The 21284-nt window shown below is 36.3% G+C and overlaps 1 protein-coding gene and 1 pseudogene across 1 annotated transcript; one reads left to right on the forward strand and one right to left on the reverse strand.

The window, feature by feature from the left end:
• Window positions 1–9253: 9253 nt before the first annotated feature.
• Window positions 9254–10104, reverse strand: LOC149257704 (uncharacterized). The gene has a single exon (XM_089370097.1). The coding sequence runs from the start codon at window positions 10058–10060 to the stop codon at window positions 9350–9352; it is 711 nt and encodes a 236-aa protein (XP_089226223.1). The 5' UTR covers window positions 10061–10104; the 3' UTR covers window positions 9254–9349.
• A 5689-nt stretch (window positions 10105–15793) lies between these two features.
• Window positions 15794–17670, forward strand: LOC149257705 (cytochrome P450 750A1 pseudogene; annotated as a pseudogene).
• Window positions 17671–21284: the final 3614 nt, after the last annotated feature.

The following is a 21284-nucleotide window of genomic DNA, read 5'->3' on the forward strand; positions in this document are numbered from 1 at the left end:
GGTGAAGGTAAAATCGTTGAATTTTCACCTCATGATGTTGTAATTAATGACCTAAGATATCCTAGACAGATTTTAGCTACTGGCATTGCTGATGATTCTACAAGGTTGTATAAGTTTCACAACTTTGGGTCATCAAATCTTCCCTCGGTATTTGTTGCTCATAATGATGAAGTGAGCAAACTTTGGCATGAGAGATTTGGTCACTTAAACTATCGCTCTCTTCAGAATCTATATAAAGAAAATATGGTGACAGGTCTTCCAATGGTACCTTGCAGAGATGGTGTTTGTTCGGGATGTGTACTCGGAAAACATCATCGGGACAGTTTTGAAAAACGTGCCTCTTGGCACGCCTCAGCCCCTTTACAGCTCGTGCATAGTGATTTATGTGGTCCACTTCTAGTTGCTTCATTCTCTGGCTACAAGTATTTCTTAACTTCCATTGATGGTTTCTCCAGAATATGTTAAAAACACATTCATCAAATTTTGCACTGAGAATGGAATTCAAATGCAACATACTGTTCCATATACTCCACAACAAAATGGTGTAGCTGAAAGGAAGAATCACACCTTAAAGGAAATGGCTAATTGTATGCTTCAATCTAAAGGACTTAGTCTTAATTATTGGGCAGAAGAAATTAACTGTGCAAACTACATAATAAATCGCACTCCTACTAAGGTTTTAAAGAATATCACTCCAGAAGAAGCATGGAGCTCAATTAAACCAGATGTAAGTCACTTTCATGTTTTTGGAAGTGAAGCGTCGGCCCATATTCCAGATGAGAAACATAAAGCTTTAGAACCTAAGAGTGAAAAATGTATTTCTGTTGGATATTCTGAAGATGTCAAAGGATATAGACTTTTTTCACTAAAGTCCAAAAATGTTCTCATTAGAAGAGATGTAAAGTTTGCTAAAAATATATCGGCCTGCGAGCCTAGTTCGGCGGATGTGCCACCTCTCCCTATCTCTTCTACTTTTGAAAATATTTCTTCTTCAGATGATGAAAGCGAGGACGAAACTCCTCCCCCACCTTCTCAGGATCCTCCTTCAGCTCCTCAGCTTCCAAAATGGGTCCATGCTACTCGGGATGCAGCAGGTGATCTTGCCGTGATTCTACAGATCAGCGACATACACGTTCTTAGTTCGATAGAGCCTCTTCTTTACTGGCTCAAGCATCAGTGACTTATGATCCTGACACCTTTGCAGAAGCTTCAAGCCATCCAGATTGGGAAGCAGCTATGAATGAAGAATATCATTCATTATTGGCAAATGATACATGGGATCTTGTTCCTCTACCAAAGGGACGAAAACTTGTTCGATGAAAATGGGTTTACAGAACCAAGTATGGACCAGATGGGAAAATTGATAAACATAAAGCTCGTCTTTTTGCTAAGGGTTTTTCACAAGTTGAAGGCATTGACTACACTGAAACCTTCTCCCCTGTTGCCAAAATGAACTCTATCCGCCTTGTTCTTTCCCTTGCTGCTTCTTTCAAATGGGAAGTCCATCAGATGGATGTTAAATCCACCTTCTTGCATGGGGACTTGCATGAAGAAATCTATATGGAACAACCTATTGGCTTTATACAAACAGACTCCAGCCTTGTATGTCGGCTTAAAAAATCCCTCTATGGTCTCAAGCAAGCTCCTCGAGCTTCGTATGCCAAAATGGATAACTTTCTTTTAGAATCTGACTTCTCTAGGTGTCATTCTGACAATACTGTCTACACCAAGAAAGTGGGCAAGTCACTTATCATTCTTGTTCTTTATGTTGATGATCTTATCCTGATCGGTAGTGATCCCAACCTTATAAACCATGTGAAGTCTAGCCTTAAAAGGAAGTTTGAAATGACAGACTTAGGAGACTTACATTATTTTCTCGGTCTTCAAGTCTTGCAATCCAAGGAAGGTATTTCCCTTTCTCAGTCCAAGTATGCCTGTGATATTCTACGCCATTTTCACATGGAAGACTGTATGCCAGCCCCTTCTCCCTTTTAGTCTGGAGTCAAACTTTCAGTCACTTGTACTTCTCCTGAAGTTGATGCTACCTTATACTGTCAACTTGTAGGAAAACTTTTGTATCTAACCCATACTCGTCCCGACCTTTCCTTTGCTGTTGGCCTTGTTGCTCGGTTTATGCAAAACCCACATGAAAGTCATTGGAAAGCAGCCAAAAGAATACTTCGTTATCTTCGAGGAACAGTTCAGTTTGGGATTCATTACAGTGCCGAAGCAGCTCCTCTATTGGTTGGTTTCACTGATTCCGATTGGGCTGGTGACCCTGATGATCGGAAGTCTACAGCAGGTTATGTGTTCACTCTTGGTTCAGGACCTATTACATGGGCTTGCAAGAAACAAGGTGCCATTTCTCTTTCTTCAGCAAAAGCAGAGTATCGTGGTGCCGTAGAAGCTAGTAAGGAAGCCTTGTGGCTTCGTCAGATCCTATCAGAGTTTGGATTTCAGTAGCAGCATCCGACTACACTTTGGTGTGATAATCAAAGTGCCATTCAACTATGCAAAGATCCAGTCCAACATCAGCGCAGCAAACACATTGAACTGCACATGCACTTCATCAGAAAGCTCATTCATGACCATGTTCTTGAAGTGCAATATTTTTCAACAGATGATCAGGTTGCAGACATCTTTATAAAGGATCTCACAGAGGCGAAGTTCACTAAACTTCGATTTACGGTTGGAGTTCAAGAAGTTGTCACTAAGGGGGGATAGGCTCTAGTGCCTCCTTCCTTCTCCTATTGTGTCATATTTGTAAATCCTTCAATCCTATCCCAAGTTGTTCTCAAGGGGGGATGCTAGGATATTTTGACACATAGGAAATAGTTAAGTACAACTTGGTCTAGTATAGAGTTAGGTAAAGTATGTTTCTTTACTATGTACATTTTGTAACTTACAATCCGACGGTCACGATATGTAGTGATCCAACGGTTCATTCTCTCCTCGGTATTACCAACACTAGATCCGTGGCTTAACACCCGATTGGTCCATGATCTCTATTTAAAGAGCATGGAGGGTCATTTGTAGTGTAATCCGTCTATGAGAGAAGCATATGTAAATTTTCATTCTTTTATTAATAAATTGCCTGAAGTGGCCGCGTTGGCTCAGGCCATGGACTGTTTCCCTCTTTGAGGGTTTAAACCACGTCAAAATACTGGTGTATTGATCTGTGATCTGTTTGTGAGCGGTTTCCTTTGGTGTTCTGTCTGTGGAACTTACCCTGTAAATTCCTACACAATATATATATATATATATATATATATATATATATATATATATATATATATATATATATATATATATATATATATATATATATATTCCGAAGAAATAGAACGCGTAATTTCCATTAATTTCAGAAAATTACATGTTGTAGATGCTGAAACGCATATGCTGTAGTGTGGGTAAACCACTTACAAAAACCAATACTTCAGGGAAGTATGCAGAAAAAGCCCTCAGACAGGGCATCCAGAAACAGGGTATGTAAACCCCAACAGGAGTATACACCTACCCTTACAAGCTATTAAAAAACAGAAAATAAAAATGAAAGCTCCTGTGGAATGAGCAGTAATATTACAAAATGGCTGCCAAAGGACAGAGGGGAGAGGCACGAAATGGATCACCCCCATCCCCTCAACTCTCCACCAAAAATCTCAGAAGCCAGTGGAAGAAAACCACCCATAAAACCAGAGGAGCCAGAAAAGAAGCTAGCCAGCAACAGCCATAGAAAAGCGGCACGAATCGATGCAGAGACAGACTCCACACCTCAGATCCCTCAACACTCTCCATAGCTGCATTGGTAACTAGCAAAGGACCAAAAAAGAACCAGCATCAGCAAGGGAGGCCAACAGGTCCCGTAACGAGCTGAGGCGGGTCGGTTCCGGGGGCAGAGGCGGCTAGGGCAGCCACCTCGCCCCCATGAAGAAAGTCAGAAGCCCAAAACCCTTGTCCCTGCACAACAACGCAGCACAAAAACCAAAGGCCAAAGCCCCTAACTGAAACCCCAAGTCGGAGGGTCGATGGTGTGCAGAGAGCCGCCGAGGATCGAGAGGAAAAAGCCGCCGCCGTGAAGCTCAAAGCACTGAAGAAAATCCCGTCCATAACCGATGACTGGTAGCACGTAACACCAGGCGATGGCAGCAGGAAGGGCGCCCAGAACCCCCACCAGCAGTAGGCCTGCTGCCGCAGGCACAGGCAGCTACCAGAGCCGAAAAACCCTAGGATCGCCGCCGCACAGCTCCCTCAGCTAAACCCTCCACTACTAACAATATTAGATAAAATTATTAGAGAATCCTCTATATATATATATATATATATATATATATATATATATCAAAATTATTTTTTAAGTTGCATGACTTTCCTTTATACCATTAAGATTATATTATAATAATAATAATAATAATAATAATAATAATAATGTATTTGATTATTTTTGTAACTGGACAATATCATATACACTAAGATTCCCATTTCATAGAAACTTAAACCATGTTTTTACATGGTAATGGGGTTTCTACTCTCTTAACACTCCAAAAATAACTTACTCCATTTTTATTTGTGTCTCTGCACAAGACCCGCGGATAGTCCAAATTCCACGTCTTGAACCATGCATTAAATGGAGCCAAGACAAAGAACAAATATTAAATGTCACAATCTATCAAGTATAGAATAAGTTATCTGTTGTAAAGTTTTCTGATAATAAACCATTTTCGTAATAACACCAATGCCTCTATATTCAAAGAGTGACAAAAACAGTGGGCCTGAGCAGTAATGTATGTGGGTTGACAGAACCTGCAATCAAGATAAGGGTTGCCCTTTTATACAAATACAACCAATTATAATAAAATTAGAATAGGATCAACTATTAACAAATGGAAAAGAAATATATGGTTCCCTTTCGCTTTAACACACTCTAGTGGGATGGATTCTCAGCTCTAGACAATTTTCTATATGTTAAAGGGAATAAAGAACAATTCATTTAAGTCAATTGCATCTTTATTTTTTAGAATTATATATTTGAATTCCTCAGTCTCCTGGAATCCACAGTTGTCTTGATCTCGGATCAAATCCCTGATTGCCTCCATGATTGGTTTGTTGTTCATAAACCCCTTAGGACCCTTCCATTTTTTCTCTTATGGGTCATCCTGAGAGCACGTAATGCACTGGCATTTGATTCCTCCCAATCTGCAGTCTAGATAATCAACTCTTCGATTATGGCCTACTTTAAAGAATTTTCTCCTGAGCCCTTCCCTTCTCCTCGCCCATCTCGCTCCTCCTTTGATCTTTGGTCTTCCTTTCCAGTTGTCTTCTTCGATGGCGCCAGTTCCTTTGGGTCATGTCGCTGTAGAATGATCATTTATCTAGAACCTGATCACCTCTTCAAATTCCTTTAGTTTGGTGCAAGGGGTTCGAATACTAGGGCCGAGCTTCTGGCCTTATGAGGTACTCTCTATTGTGCTTCATGGATTGGATTGATAAGAATTGCCATCTTTGGGGACTCTAAAGTTATTATCAATTGGGCCAGCAACCGATGTAAACTCCAGAATCTGAATATTTCTCCTGGCAACAGTGGATCAAAACTCTATCTCAACCATTCCTTCAAATTTCCTTCTCTCAAATCTATTGTGAGCACAACGAGGAAGCTAAGTTTTGTCCAAAAGTGGATGTTCTACCTCACTGGGCTCGATCCACTTCCAGGAATTCATCTCTTACTCTCTTCTTCGCTTGGGACATATCACCTATTAACTCTTCTCCTGATCCATTTTTTAGTTCGACCTCCTGCCTTTTGGTCCTTAACTTTTTTTATTGTTGGGGCTTTCTCTTGATGTTGCTTTCTGCCACATGTTCACAACAGGGTTATTTCCTTTTTTTTCAGACATTGGATGTGGAGTTCATTATTTCATTGCTTCAATAACTCTATTGATATGGATATACTTCATGTCTTTGTTTCTACTTTCTACTATTGTTTTTTTTTTTAGAAGGATGCATATATGTTGGTTAGGCTACACCCGAGGAATTTAGCAAAAGAGCATATGTTATCCAATGGGAAGGATGACTCTTGCAATCTGTTATTCATCTTTTAGATGCATAGTTAGTTAGTTAAAATCTAGAGAAATGCACAAGCGTTTAAAGACCTAGTCTATTAGGTGATGCCTAGAATTCTTAAACATATAGTGACAGATGGCAAGCCAATGGTCAAATCAAATTTAAGGTTCCTCAGATTTTATGTGGATAAACTTTTGAAAATCTAGGAACCCATTCAAATTTAAGGATAGAATCTTAGTAGAAGGCATATCCTTGATAATAAACACTTTTTAATTGAAAAAGCTACAAAACTACTAATTTTTCCTAGTGATTTCAAAAAATCCCATCAAATTTAAGTAATCTTCTTAAATTTGAAGAAGATTTATGTAGTATACCTAAGGCATATTATAAGAAATATTATCATATTGCAATAAATAAATATCATGTAATAATTGTTCTATAACTAATCAATACTACATATTAATGATGATATTACATAATAATTGTCATATGACTACTATTACATAATATTTATTTATTACATTATGATCATAAATCTAATAACATATCGTAAGTATATTACATTTTTTGAACTAATAAAAAATTAGCTAATGGTTAAGGACATGTGTTTTTTTGTTTGGAAGTCAATTATTCAAATCTAAAAGGGGTTTTCCCATATTCACATTTATTTTATATTAGAGCCAAAATAATTGAAATATTTGATTTGTAATCCAATTTTTTATTAATATTTTTTACATGCCACATATTAATTTTATATTAAGAATTGAAAGAATTGCACACCTCCCTTTTATTATTTTTATTAGAAATTGTTGTTAAGATATTTTTTCCCTTTTTTTTTTTTTTTACTTTCAATACGTATATAATTATTTTCTTTTATATATAATAGTATGGATATTTAAATATTTTATCTAAATCTTGTATTGAAATATTTTTAACAAGTATAACAATTATACATCTTCCACATTTACAACTGGAAATATATTTATTTTCTATACTTTTAATTTTATTTTTTTTCCTAAATTGATATAAAAATACTCAAGTGTGAAAGTGAAATATTTTTACATCCTCTAAGTTGTAATGTAATTTAAAGTAATCAAATAGGTATATTCTTACCACATCTTCTCTGTTGTAATACCTACACAAACTAAGCAAGCACAAAGAGTGAGATTATTTATATTTTACTAGTACAACTACATTAAAAATATTAATGTGGTTGATATAGCCCAAGACTTCATAAATATAACAAAAAAAATTATTGCAACACAAAGAATGCCTTACTAATGCACACATTTACCTGATTAACCATGTATAAAAGGTTATGCGTCAACTTTAACTTACCAGAAAAAAAGGAATTATAATTGAATGTTATAAATAACAATGAGGAACTTACATGGAGGAACTTTCTAGAATTGGAATAATCTCAAATCCCTAGGAAATTGGTGGGTGCGGAGCCACATGGCACCAATCTAATTTTTAAAATTTATTAAAAGTAATGGACAATTTTTCTAACTCAAATTTGTTTATATATAAATGAATGTTATAAATAATAATAAGAAACTTATCATGGAGGAACTTATTAGAATTGGAATAATCTCAAATCTCTAGGAAATTGGTGGGGGGAGCCACGTGTCACCAATTTATTTTTTAAAATTTATTAAAAGTCAATGCAACCTAATAAATTCTTTAATACATTACAACGATTGATAAGCATTAAGTTTAAGCATATGATGAACATATTTCCTTGAGAATCAATCTAGGCTCTCAATTAAAAAAATAAAAATAAAAGTCAAGAGATCCCCGTCCACCTTAAATTGAAATAAGCCTTCAGCAATAATGTGTTTAGTTAAAACTAAACAATAATGTTTTTTATTTAGAAATATTTATTTTTATTTTAAAAAGGAAAAAATTACACATTTTCTTAAATATATAAAGTTGTTCAACACTAACTTTATAAAAAATTAGGGAAAAAATACAAATTTTATAAAAAATAATATTACCTCTTTTTAAATTAATAAATTTTAAAAATATAAAATTATTTAAATAAATTTCTAAAATAATTATAATATTAATAAGAATTAAATAGTAAATAATAGGAATATTTATAATTTTGTTTTTAAATACCACTTTTCGATAAATCAATATTCAATAGTAATGGTTATTTATATTTTCATAGAAATGGTAATAATTAATTTGTTAAATTTTAATAAAAATTGTAATAATTAAAAACAAATTAATTGAGTTCCCTGAGTTGAGTGAATGCGTTAACCATTTTGTTGTGCATTTATTCGATTGCAGAGGCTGGCATTCGCGGGATGCTGTAGCCGTGTACTTTGAATTTAATACCATGCCTCGAACTCTCAGCAAGACGGCGCGACAGATGTCAGATGTAACACAAATTTCCGTTGCGAAAGTTTTCCGAGATAAACCATTCCGATGGTGAATATCAATATCCCTCTCTATAAGCGGAGACGGAAAGGTGGGTTCTAACACTAGTGAATCTGCAATCGAGATAAGGTTTGCCGTTACGTTGGGCCTGGAGCAGCGGGAAATTTCCGTTAAAACCTTCAGTTACTGACATATTTGCCCACCTTATTTAGTCCATCATGAATGTCATCAACTTTGGCTCATACTTATTAAGTGTAAAAAATCTACAATCAAAGCAAATGTTCTCCTCCAACTTCATAAAACTATGTGAATCACCTTGATTGTAACTATAAAATAATCCCATGGGCCAACGTTGTCGATTCGCACCTCTATTATATGGATTATATTTCAAACCCTCACTAACTATTTTACAATGTCAAAAATTAATTTGAGCCGACTTGAACATAAAAACTATAGGATGTAATGATCATTAAAAATAAGAAACCTTCTTGACAGTCAAATCGCATGCGATAACCAAAAGAATATTTGGAATATAATTCTCCAGTATTCCACATATAGTGATTTGATAATTTTGGCCATTTTAATATTTAAGACCTACTAACGCGTCTTCAACCAGGAAAGATAATACACAGGTCCTTTAATTTACTATTTATGAGAAATAAAAAAAATAAATTTTAGATGTGCTTTAATATCTAATTATATTGATCATATATCGATATCATTTACATTACACTATGAAAAATACAATATTTTACAATTTGAGGTGCAAGTCCTTTTATTTCTTATTTCACCGCAATCTTGCAATGTGTACTCGAAGAGGATAATGGAGATAAATTTTCACAAAATTGTTGGATTATTACCAATTTAATCTCAGTCATACATTTTCACAATCATAATAATAAAATGATCAAATCATAATGAATACCCCTTCAGCTTCTGCTCCAACTAACTGAGCTCCCCCGATCACATGCCGCCCACTCCTCGGCCGTTTCTCCTCTCCCTCTCTTCTTTTCTTCCCCATGTGACCTACGGCCGATCCGTTCTCTGAAATGGAAGCGAAAGCGAGGGGGAAATTAAGGACGGCCTTGGCTCCGCGCATTCTGAAGGCGGCCCGGTCATATGCGAGTGCGGCCTCTTCGCCAGTGACGAAAGTGCCGAGCCAAACCCTGGCCCCCTTCCTGGCGGGGTCCCTGATTTCAGCTGCGAATTTACCCCATGGCCGCTTCCTCACTCCTCTGTAGTGAATTCCATTGTTCTTTTCCACACTCTGCTCCTCCCGTGGCTGTGGCTTCCCATTTATATTTACCGCCTCTGTTCTTCTTGTGACTGTGGATACAGAAGTAGAAGCAGAAGAGTATTGTGAACTCTCATTGTCTTCTGATGGTGATCTGCTGCCGCTGTTTTGGCATGAGCCACTGGCTGTGGCGGTGGCAGTGCCATGGAGGTATTCCCAGCTGACTCTGGGGGAAGATACTGAAGACGGTGAAGAGGATGGATCATTTCCTCCTGGGCGATACATATCCATTTCGTCCTCCACTTCCAGCAATTGGTGGCGAATAAACTCCAACATGTTCATGTTCATGTTCATGCTTAGGCTCTGCCATCCTGTAATCTCCATTGCGGTCTCTTGGCATCAAAATGACAACTTCCGTTTCAATTAGATTGTGAAATGGCCGCTTCCCGCTTGTGAAGGGTTGGAGAAATATATATAGCAATATTTTTCCCGTCTCTTATTTCTGATCCGTCGATTGCACCCTGCCCGCCCGTACTTTCGTGGCACGTTCATGTTTTGAATAATAAAAAATAATAAACAAATTTGACTTTGAACTCGCCATCGCCGCCGTCATCCTCGCAACGCCATCGGTCTTCATGGACTAATTCTTGCAATGGTTTGACAATAACCGTAAGCGTGGTAAACAAGCATGCTACATCACACACGTGCGTAGGAAAAGAGAATATTTATAGATCAAATTGCTCTAAATGTTTTGTGCTTTCCCTTTTTGTGGATTTATATTAATTTTTTTTTATGGATTAAATAACTTTCAAGGTTCTCTGTTTTTTTTAATTTAAAATTTTATAAAAACATGTATGAATCCTAAATTTAAACTGTAAAAAGTTATGTAGCACAGATGTAACAAGAACTTAAAAAATTAGAATTTCATTTAATCACCCAAAAAAACTGCTTAATATTATTATTTATGCAAAATAAAAAATATATGTAATTAAAAAACACATTTTCGCGTCCTTTCCATTCCCAATTTACCCAGCCGCCCCCTCAAAAACCAATATATTTGCCAAATTGACTGAATTTATCGGGCGGCTATGTTTGAGGGAAAATGGATGGCGTGATGTCACGATCCACTTCGCGGAAATTTAGGGACTGGCATGTTGGTTTTGGCCATGCCTATCCAATGGTAGGCTCTCGAACCCTGGCGCCAGGAAAAGACGGTGAGTGATTTAGAAGGCAAATATAGTGGTTTCTCATGTGATTATCAGGTAAATTTTCCGCTCTCCACATATTTTACGGTACTTGTTAAATGAATGTGATTATGGTTCCTCCGACGAAGACTATTATAGCACGTTGAGGAATATTATATTTGTAAAATAATAATTCTACTGGTAAAAATGGCGAATATAGTAGATATATCGCAAATAAAGTTGCGGAGGTGAACACGTTACTTTAGAGCGATATTGAAGAAGATCATGTGAACAGATGAGCACAGGATTGACTAATCTTCCCTAAGGAGTCATTCTGGCACATATTTTGCCTTCTCTGTATAGGATGAACTTGCTGTGACAGAAACTTTTAGATGTCAGGAGTTTTTAGATATTAAACTAGCATTAAATTAGCATTTGCATCAAATGTTGCAAAGGAAACGCCGTAAGGCATAAATTGAATTACGAAAATAAAACAAAAAAATACTTTGATAAAGAATAAAAATATATTGAATGCTCACATCAATGCCCTATTAACTAGAACCGCTTAGTAGACATATCTATCAACATTAGGATTACACACAATGATCAGGAAATTTCTCATATACAAACAACACCTTCCACAACAACCTTTCTCACATCCACATTTTAAAGTAGACATATCTATCAACATTAGGATTACACACCATGATCACGAAATTTCCCATATACAAACAACACCTTCCACCTATCAACATTAAGATTACACACCATGATCAAAAAATTTCCCATATACAAACAACACCTTCCACAACAACCTTTTCTCACATCCACATTTAAAAAAATGCCTCGGAACGTGATTGGAATATCCCATATTTCCTTTTTCATTATGTAGATAAATCTTAGATATTATTATTTTCATCATGAAGATTGTTAGTTCATTGTTGTAAAGTGTTAGTGTGTTAAATTCAATACTACAAGTTCAACAAGTGAAAAACGTTCCTTAATTAGCATAATATGCATTTTTCTCTCACCATGTATTTTTCAATCATTCATTACAAAACTTCCATCAAAGAACACATTTTGTTCATTCATTACAAAACTTCCATCAAAGAACACAAGTAACAGATTAACATGTATACTACAAGTTCAACAAGTGAAAAACGTTCCTCAATTAGCATAATATGCATTTTTCTCTCACCATGTATTTTTCAATCATTCATTACAAAACTTCCATCAAAGAACACATTTCGTTCATTCATTACAAAACTTCCATCAAAGAACACAAATAACAGATTAACATGTATTTTGTCGTCATTATTTTCATGTATTTTGTCTTCACTATTTTCATCATGGAACCAAGAAACACTAAATCCTAGAGTGGATGTGTGTTATATCCGAATTGTTGCAATGGATGTGACCTGCCATCAAAAAGAGCATTCCCATCCTCACATGAACCCCATTCTTCTTCAGTTGACCACTTGATTTTATTCAATTCCCATCATTTTTGCTCCATTCATTTGCCCCATCTTGTTGTCTATCAAAGCACTTCCCTTGTCCTTTGAAGCATTACCACTAGTAACAAGGAGATCATCAAAAAACACACTTTACAACTTTGAATAGGGCTAAGACATATCACATAAAAGAGTCTTCAAGCTGCAATATTTTGTTCAAATAATGCATGCTAAGATCATTTTTCTTAAATTTCAATTTTTAATAAGTCATTGTAATATTTAAAATAATTATTTTTAAAATATGTAGTAAACTAACAAAAAACGTATGCAATAATGTGCCAAATTATATAGAGTAAGTTATGTATGAGTGGGTACTATGAAATATTCTCATAACTTTAGAAATTATAATAATTGTTATTTTATTTTTTAATTATTAATAATTATAATACATTTAATATAGATGAAATATTATTAATTAAACAGAAATCTAAATAAACAACTTCTAAAAATACCATTTTGCACTTTCAATTATATTTTAAATTATCCCACATGAATGTCAACGATATGTCATGTACATGTTCACTATTTTTTTATTGATATCATTAATAAACAACTTTTAAAAACACCATTTAGCACTTTCAATTATATTTTAAATTATCCCACATGGATGTCAACGATATCTCATGTACTTGTTTTGTTTTATTAATGATAATGACCGTAAAAGTACATCGAAGCATATTCAATGCACCTTAGTTGCAACTTGCAAATTGTGATAGTTGTCCAGACTTCAAAGATACAGAATATACAGATATACGGAACCTTAGTTGCAACTTGCAAATTGTGATAGTTGTCCAGACTTCAAAGATACAGAATATATGGATATACGACAACTTGCAAATTGTGATAGTTGTCCAAACTTCAAAGATACAGATAAACTTCAAAGATACAGACTATACGGATATACGGATATACGGAATGTATACAGAATATATGGATATACGGCAACTTGCAAATTGTGATAGTTGTCTAGACTTCAAAGATACAGAATATACAGATATACGGAATGTAATGCAGGTCATCTTGTCACACCTGGACAATATTTAACCAGTGCTCGCTTTTATTACGTTCATTTTTAACATATTGTCATTTTTAACATACTGTCTGCATACGCAATTGGGAAAACTTGACAAACAAGACGCTAAGATAAGATTATTGCATAGATAGTTCTGGTATTCAAATAAATTTCTCCCATGAATATCATTGCTCTCCGCCAGCATGACCTCTTCCCACAATCGTGATGTACTACAAGATCACGTGTATCTCAAAAGTCATTAAATTATTCCTTACATCTGCCGCTGTCTCAAAAATGCTAACGAATTTGATTAGTGTTGATCCACTCTAAAATATAACCTCCAACTCCTATTTTCTTCTTTCTGTTTTTATCAAAATTGCTAACGAATTTGATTAGTGTTGATCGACTTTAAACTATAACCTCCAACTCCTCTTTTCTTCTTTTCGTTTTTATCAAACTGATTGATGCGCACATTTATGCCAGAATTACATGCATCCAATAGAATGGATCCGCACCGGTTGCTGAATGTATTCCATATAGAGGCAACTGACTACATACGAGAAAGATTAAAAGGGAGATTACAATTTAAAGAACCTTCTCCCTAAAGGGTATTTTTCGTTCAGCTGTCTGGACTGCTGGTAAGATTGAAAGAAATGGTCTCACAAGATGCAGCACATGAAACCCACCGCTTGACATTTTTCCTTCCCCAAAGAACTGTTGTCATGTAATAACATAGTTACCATGCAATGCCATATCCCTCCCAAAAAAATACCCAAGGAGATTACATTCTATAACCATTGCACTATTTACTATTAATAAAAGCAACTACAAAAATATAAATCCCAGTTGATTTGTGCTAAAAATAGCAGTCATACCCTAAACAAATGCTGGACTACTGCGACACCCAGAAACAAAAAATCCAGTGATATCTACCAAACCCAGAACAAAACCTCGGCCATCTCAGAGAGGCACTTTCGAGCAAACAGAAAACGCTCAAGAAAACAAAACTCTCATTACTGGCGCGAAAATCACCATCGAAATCCTCTCTCAGGCATTAGCAAGTAATGCACATGCAAGGGGGCTAAGAGTACAAGAATACGATACATACCTTACAAATTTGAGCCCGGAAAACTATTGATCCAATTAATGATCTGCAATAGATGCACCTCTGCCTTTGAAATACCAGTTGCCTAACCTTAAAATATGAAGAAAAACCTTGTTCATAGAGCAAAATATTATTGATATCAGCGTAAATCAAAACTTACAATGCAAGATCAAGTTACAGACTCGCAAAATTAATGAAAGAAGCATACCTGAAAATTTGAAGAAAAAATTTGTTCACTTAGCAAAATATTATCGATATAATAAGTTAAGTCGGTTGACAGTTCGTAAGGAAGATAGTTGACCGTTATTGCAGGATCCAATGACCTAGTAACAACTGCCGCGGCTAGCATTGCTCAATTCAAATTAACGGGTAATGATTACCCAATCTTTTAACAACAAAGTCAAATGGCACATATTTTGACACGAAAGCAGTTTGGGGAGTTCATTTCAGAGGGAAACGCCTTACGGAGTAAATATCAATAATAAAGAAAATTTTAACAAGTTTATAAATCAAATATGTCAATACACATGTTATGTAAAATATTTTTACATAAAACATATAGAGAGAAAGATTGAAAAGATTCTTATTCTATTAATAGCTACTTTCTATTTCAATGTACGAAAGAGATTTGTAATTCTATTAATGCTTAATATGAATTTGATATGTAATATTTTAGAAAATATTAATAATAAAAATAATTAAATATATGTTGATATGAAAAAAATGAGGGGACATGTTTTAATATTTTAATGTGAATTATAAATAAAATGTTTTAATGTCAAATATATATATATATATATATATATATATATATATATATATATATATATATATATATATATATAGATACATTTTAATTCCGAATCTACCAAGTCCTTAGAGGTGTCTTTAGAGGTCTCTTTGAAATGCAAACCTCTTTAATAGTGAAAAGAGAATTGATCCTTCTCAACACTTAATAAATCCAAAATTAAAATGAATCTAAATAGGCAGTATTTAGTACACAATAAAACGATAACTAAACAACATTTCAAATTATTTAAAATTTTTATATTAAATATTTTATTTAATAATTCTCTTTTAAAAAATAAAAATAAAAAATATCATTCTTTATAGTCAACTAATAAAAATTGAAAATATCAAATTTTAAAAATGAAAATATATTAATGTTTTAAAAACATTTTTTATAAAACATTATACAATGACCCACCAACTTTTGGCCGATAGTCAACTGTAGGGAATCCCGGATCGCTTAAATATGGGAAACATCTTTCTTTTGGTTGCAGACATGATAGAGGAAAGTTCATTATGGATTTTCATTGGTTGCCTCAAACTCTTCCTCCGCCTCTGCCTGCAACATGGAGGGCAACGGCTAGATATGGAGCTCTCATTTTCTTCTTGTTATACTGGATATTGCAGCACAAGGGTGGAAGGAACGGAGGAAGATTTCCTCCAGGACCCCATCCATGGCTAATCATCGGAAATCTCCACCAATTGAAGAACCCTGTTCATCATGCTTTGAAAGACCTGGCTGATAAATATGGTCCCATCACGTTTCTCCGCTTAGGCTCTGTCCCCACCGTCGTAGTTTCTTCTTCCGAGACAGCCAAACACTTTCTGACAACTCAGGATTCCATATTTGCCAGCCGACTGGCAACTGCAGCTGGAAAGTACTTATCCTACAATTTCAAGGGTATGGTATTGTCTCCCTATGGAGATTATTGGAGGCAAGTGAGGAAGCTCTGCGTGTTGGAACTCTTTACCTCTAAGAGAATCGAGTCTTTCAAAAATGTGCGAGAGGAAGAGGTGTCGGCGATTACCCGGTCCATTTGGGAGCAGAGCCAGAACGGCACAATTGTTGTGAATGTGAGTAAGGTCATCTTCACCCTCTCCTTCAATGTAATTTCGCGAATACTGTTCAGGAGGAAAGTTTCTGACGATGACTTGGGAGCTGATGGCAAAGGATTTAAGCACCTGTTACTAGAGTTGTCAGCTACTCTAGGAGATGTCAACATTGGAGACTTCATTCCTTATGTGGACTGGATGGACTTGCAAGGCATCAAGCGGCGTATGGTGGAAATAAGCAAAACATACGATGCCTTCGCTGAGAAAATTATAGACGATCATCTTCATGTTCAGGCCGCCACGCCCTCCAGCGACGGCCACAGCCAGGGACCGGCAGAGGCAGAGGCAGAGCATGTTAAAGATTTCGTGGATGTGTTGCTGCAGATGACAGCTGATAACAATGATATAAAGGGAGACACCAAAGCCAAACGGGAAGCAGTTAAATTGATTATGTTTGTATGTAGATAGGAAATCTTAAATCGAGTTAAACAGCTAAATCAATTCTTTTTTATTGTAAATTTAGGAAATCTATTGGAAGGTCACATAATTGACATCCCTCTTTACCACACTCTGCCCTGTCCTTCAAATTTCAAAATATTCCCAAGAACCCCCTGAATCTAGATGCAAATAAATTAACTTCAGCAATTCAATATTACATTGATTTTTAATTGACAACATAAACTATTTTCCCATTGGTTTGTACAGGACATATTCATCGCTGGAATGGAGACGTCGGCATCCACGTTAGAATGGGCAATGAGTGAGCTGCTCAGACATCCCCATGTCCTGAAAAAGTTGCAGCAAGAAATAGAATCATGTGTCGGAAAACGTGGCAAAGTAAACGGATCCGATGTGGGAAGGATGAAGTTCCTTCAATGTGTTGTGAAAGAGATGTTGTGATTACATCCAACGGGGCTGCTAGCGATTCCCCATGAATCTGTAGAGACCGCGAGCGTATGCGGATACAATATACCTAAAAAAACAATAGTAATCGTGAATGTGTGGACTATTGGAAGGGATCCCAATGTGTGGGGGGTGGATGCTTTGGTTTGAAGCCGGAGAGATTCATGCATGAATTGGGTGAGCATGACCATGTTATGGATATAATGACAGGTCAATCAAATTTCAGGATGCTTCCCTTCTCAGCAGGGAGGAGAGGGTGCCCAGGGGCCGCCATGGCTGTTTCCATGATTGACCTTGCACTAGCTCAGCTGCTGCACTCTTTTGACTGGAGAGTAGATGGTGATCCATCAGAGCTGGATATGACAGAAGGTGGGTCTTCTATATCAAGCCATTTTCCGCCCTTTGCTTTTCCAAAGATAAGGAAGGAAGGTCTTTGACGGTATGTATGTTGAGAAGTATCTGGTTGTGCTACCTAATTTGTATGGTTTTGTTACTTTGATTGTCCCAAAAAGTACAAAGAGAGGCCGATAGGATTATTAAATTGGAATTGTTGAATTTTTCTAAAAGAGTTAAGTGGTTTGTGGAAAACCTTGTTTTTTTTTACTGCATCATTGTACAATTACTTTTCTTTAGATGTTTTGTTTATATCTATATTACAAGGAACACATTGAATGTCTTATTTCATTTATGCTATTCTTACTAATATCCTTTATGTGCTTTTTCTTGATCAATTTGATGAAATATTCCATTATCCTTTGGTCAAAGTCTTCACCTACATATTAGTGTACATCCCGGTAAGTTCAAAGCTCGAACGCCAACCAAAAAAGTCAATGATAACCACCGTGCACACATTCAAATTCATAATGTAAAACTGCCAGACAAAGTTTAGACAGATTACCTCTAAGATGGCTATCACCATTTGTAGCCAAAACCTCAAAAACTCTGTTATCAATAGTCAAAACGCTGACATCAAACATGCCACCGCCAAGATAAAAAAAAACAATATTTTTGTCTCCACCCTTCTTGTCCATGCCATAAGATATCACTGCCGCTGTGGGTTTGTTGATAATACGAGCTACATTCAAGCCAGCAATAACACTGGCATCCTTCGTTGCTTGGCGCTGTGCATCAATAAAATAACCTGCGCAAGCCCACAAGTTGACAGTGACAACGCAGTCAACAATTGGTTACCCACAACCTCATTAAAAAAAAGGTTGAAAAGAAAGCATACTAGGGACAGTCACCATAGCATCCTTTATAGTCTTGCCAAGGAATGCTTTTGCAGTCTCCTTCATCTTAGTCAAAATCATAGCACTGATTTCCTTAGGGCTAAATACCTTTTGTCTCTCCATCTCATACCTGAACTTGAATATAAGATTTCCCATCTTTGTTCACAATCTTGTATGGTACTAGTGCAGTGACCACATCATCCTTTATAGTCTTGCCAAGGAATGCTTCTGCAATCTCCTTCATCTTAGTCAAAATCATAGAACTGATTTCCTCAGGGCTAAATACCTTTGTCTCTCCATATCGTACATGAACTTGAATATAAGGTTTCCCATCTTTGTTCACAATCTTGTATGGTACCAGTTTCATATCCCTCTGAACTTCTTTGCCTTCAAACTTATATAAAACAAATGTTTTCATTTAATTGTGCTCATCAAGTAAAAGTTTGAAATCATTTTCTTGAAGTTTGGACAGGGCAGAAATCAAATCTTGATCTGACCCCAACTAGAATGTTTCTCGACCCCTAACTTAACATGCCAATTTCATGATTGGCATCCTTGTGGGTTCAATATCAAGGCAAGAATTGGACTTGCAATAAATATAATTGTCTAATGAATGGGAAAATCAGAGATCAGAGCACTTACTTTCTCCCAATGAGTCTCTTGACATCAAAGATGGTTTGTTCGGCATCGCTCAAAACAAAGAAGCAGAATTTAAACCAAAATGAGGGGAAAGAAAACAGGATCTGCGACTCAGAAATTGCAATGAGCTCCTTGCTGAGCCACTTCTGGTTCGAAGGCAGCGTAAGCAAGCTGGGACACTGTTGGAGATCCTTGGTATCCTTGTGCATACTCTTGGCAGCGTTCTTCCTGGCCAGCGCAAATACGACAGCATCCATACCATCCTCATTCAAATAAACCTCAATATTTACCTCATCCCTACAAGGCACTATAGAATTATACATCCTCGAGATCAAATCATGCCTGCTCTAAAGCTCCATGGTCGCCAACAAGCCCTGGCAATATCGGCGCCCACTGGCATAAAACTTGAAGACATTCTGTCCTTCTTTCAGCAGCAAGGGAGTATCGTTTCCATCCCCGGTACCTAATAAACTAAAATTTTTCTCAAAGACCCCGTCCTTCGTTGCAAATTACGTTGCCTAGGCTAAGGTGATTTGCTCATTTTGTCGTCGGCCCACGAAGTAATGGACAACAAAGGCGATCAGGAAAGTGACACAAAGGAACTCTATGTAGTAACATTGAGGGCCTTCAAGGGATCATAGTTTTTGTGTAATAGGGCCAGGTTCAATGCACCGCATAACTCGGAGGTGAAAAGAAGGCAACTCAACCGATATTTGGAAAAAGCATTCGAAGTATAGTGCATGCTCGCCAGATGACACTTCAAATCAACGGTTGAAAGTGTCTCACTTGATCGAACGACGCAGAGTAAAAATGTTGACAATTGTTGATGCATAAAAAGACTTATCGGCTAAATAAACTAATAATAAATCTAAACTACACTAATAAGTTTGATAAATCTGTATAGCTTTCGAGATAATCCTCAGCGCTTATAATCTATGCGATGGTTTCAAGTCAAATTAAAGTAGTAAATAATTTTTGTGTACTACCCTCTTTCCGTGAACGTTCTTTCCATTAGGCAAGGGCTAACCAGCCTGAAAATAGGGCATTAAATGCCCAGGTATATGCATGCTCTATAACAAAATAACACAGAGTCCTTGGTGGCTACATAAATTAAAAGTAAAGACTGGGTGTTATTTTGTTATAGAGCATGCATATTCCTGGGCATTTAATGCCCTATGGCAGGCTGGTTAGCCCTTGCCTTATGAAGTACCCTGAAACCACCTCTTCCCATGTACAGCTGGGTACACATCGCTTTTTGGTTTGGCTAAGTACACCCAACGCTTTTGCTGGTAGGACGTCGCGCACCCCTACCTATTTATCCGTAGTCCTTATTGTTTAGCGCTACTCCAAGGCACCCCTATTTCGTGTAGGTCATTGTTTTGTCGGAAATATCCCTCCCTCCAACCTATGCGATACTCTTAAAGTTATCGGATGTCTTAAGTATATTCTGACATATTTCACAAAATTCTGAAGACCGTGTCATGTAAAAAGTTGTACAATTGCCATCAATATAGAGTACAAAAAAGGAGCTATTCCATTTGTCTGAAAATATGGATTTTGTCAGAAAGTGGACTGCTTGTGTTCAAGAATGGGCTTCAGATACAACTAGTCTCTTAAAGGTCTAATAATGAGTTTGGCATCTATGAAGCTACCATTAGAAATTGGGAGGGAAAGATTCTCCTTGTGTCTTCCCTGGGCAAGTGTGACTGTGGTAAAGAATGTATCAATTTTCAAAGAGAAGGTTATAAACTTTTGAATTTTATTAATTTTAGATTTTTTAGAAAGATACAATTAGTTTTTTTCATCTTCCCGAATGGAATAATCTGTTCTAAATGCAATTATAATGAATCTAACAATATTTAACAAGAAGGTTATAAGCTTTTGAATCCTATTCAATATGAAACCACTCTCTAAACTAAGATTTGGGCAAAGAAACATAGACCGTTTTGACTTCTTCCAGAATGGAATGGGAACAACCCTTTTAAGGGGGACATTGAAAATTCGTACCTGGAAGATTTGAAGCACGAATATGAAGGAAAAATTTTCCTGACTAAGTTCTACTTGTCACGAAAATACTCTGTCTAACATTTTTCCATGCTCTCTCTAACATTTCCGTTTCTCCTCTCTGCACTAAGCATTGTAGAGATTCATAAGCAAATGATAATACAAATTTTCGTTCACTA

Source organism: Pinus tabuliformis, chromosome 6 (genome assembly GCF_031772625.1).
Source record: "Pinus tabuliformis cultivar Carrire ecotype Pingquan chromosome 6, CPIR1, whole genome shotgun sequence".
Classification (NCBI taxonomy): domain Eukaryota; kingdom Viridiplantae; phylum Streptophyta; class Pinopsida; order Pinales; family Pinaceae; genus Pinus; species Pinus tabuliformis.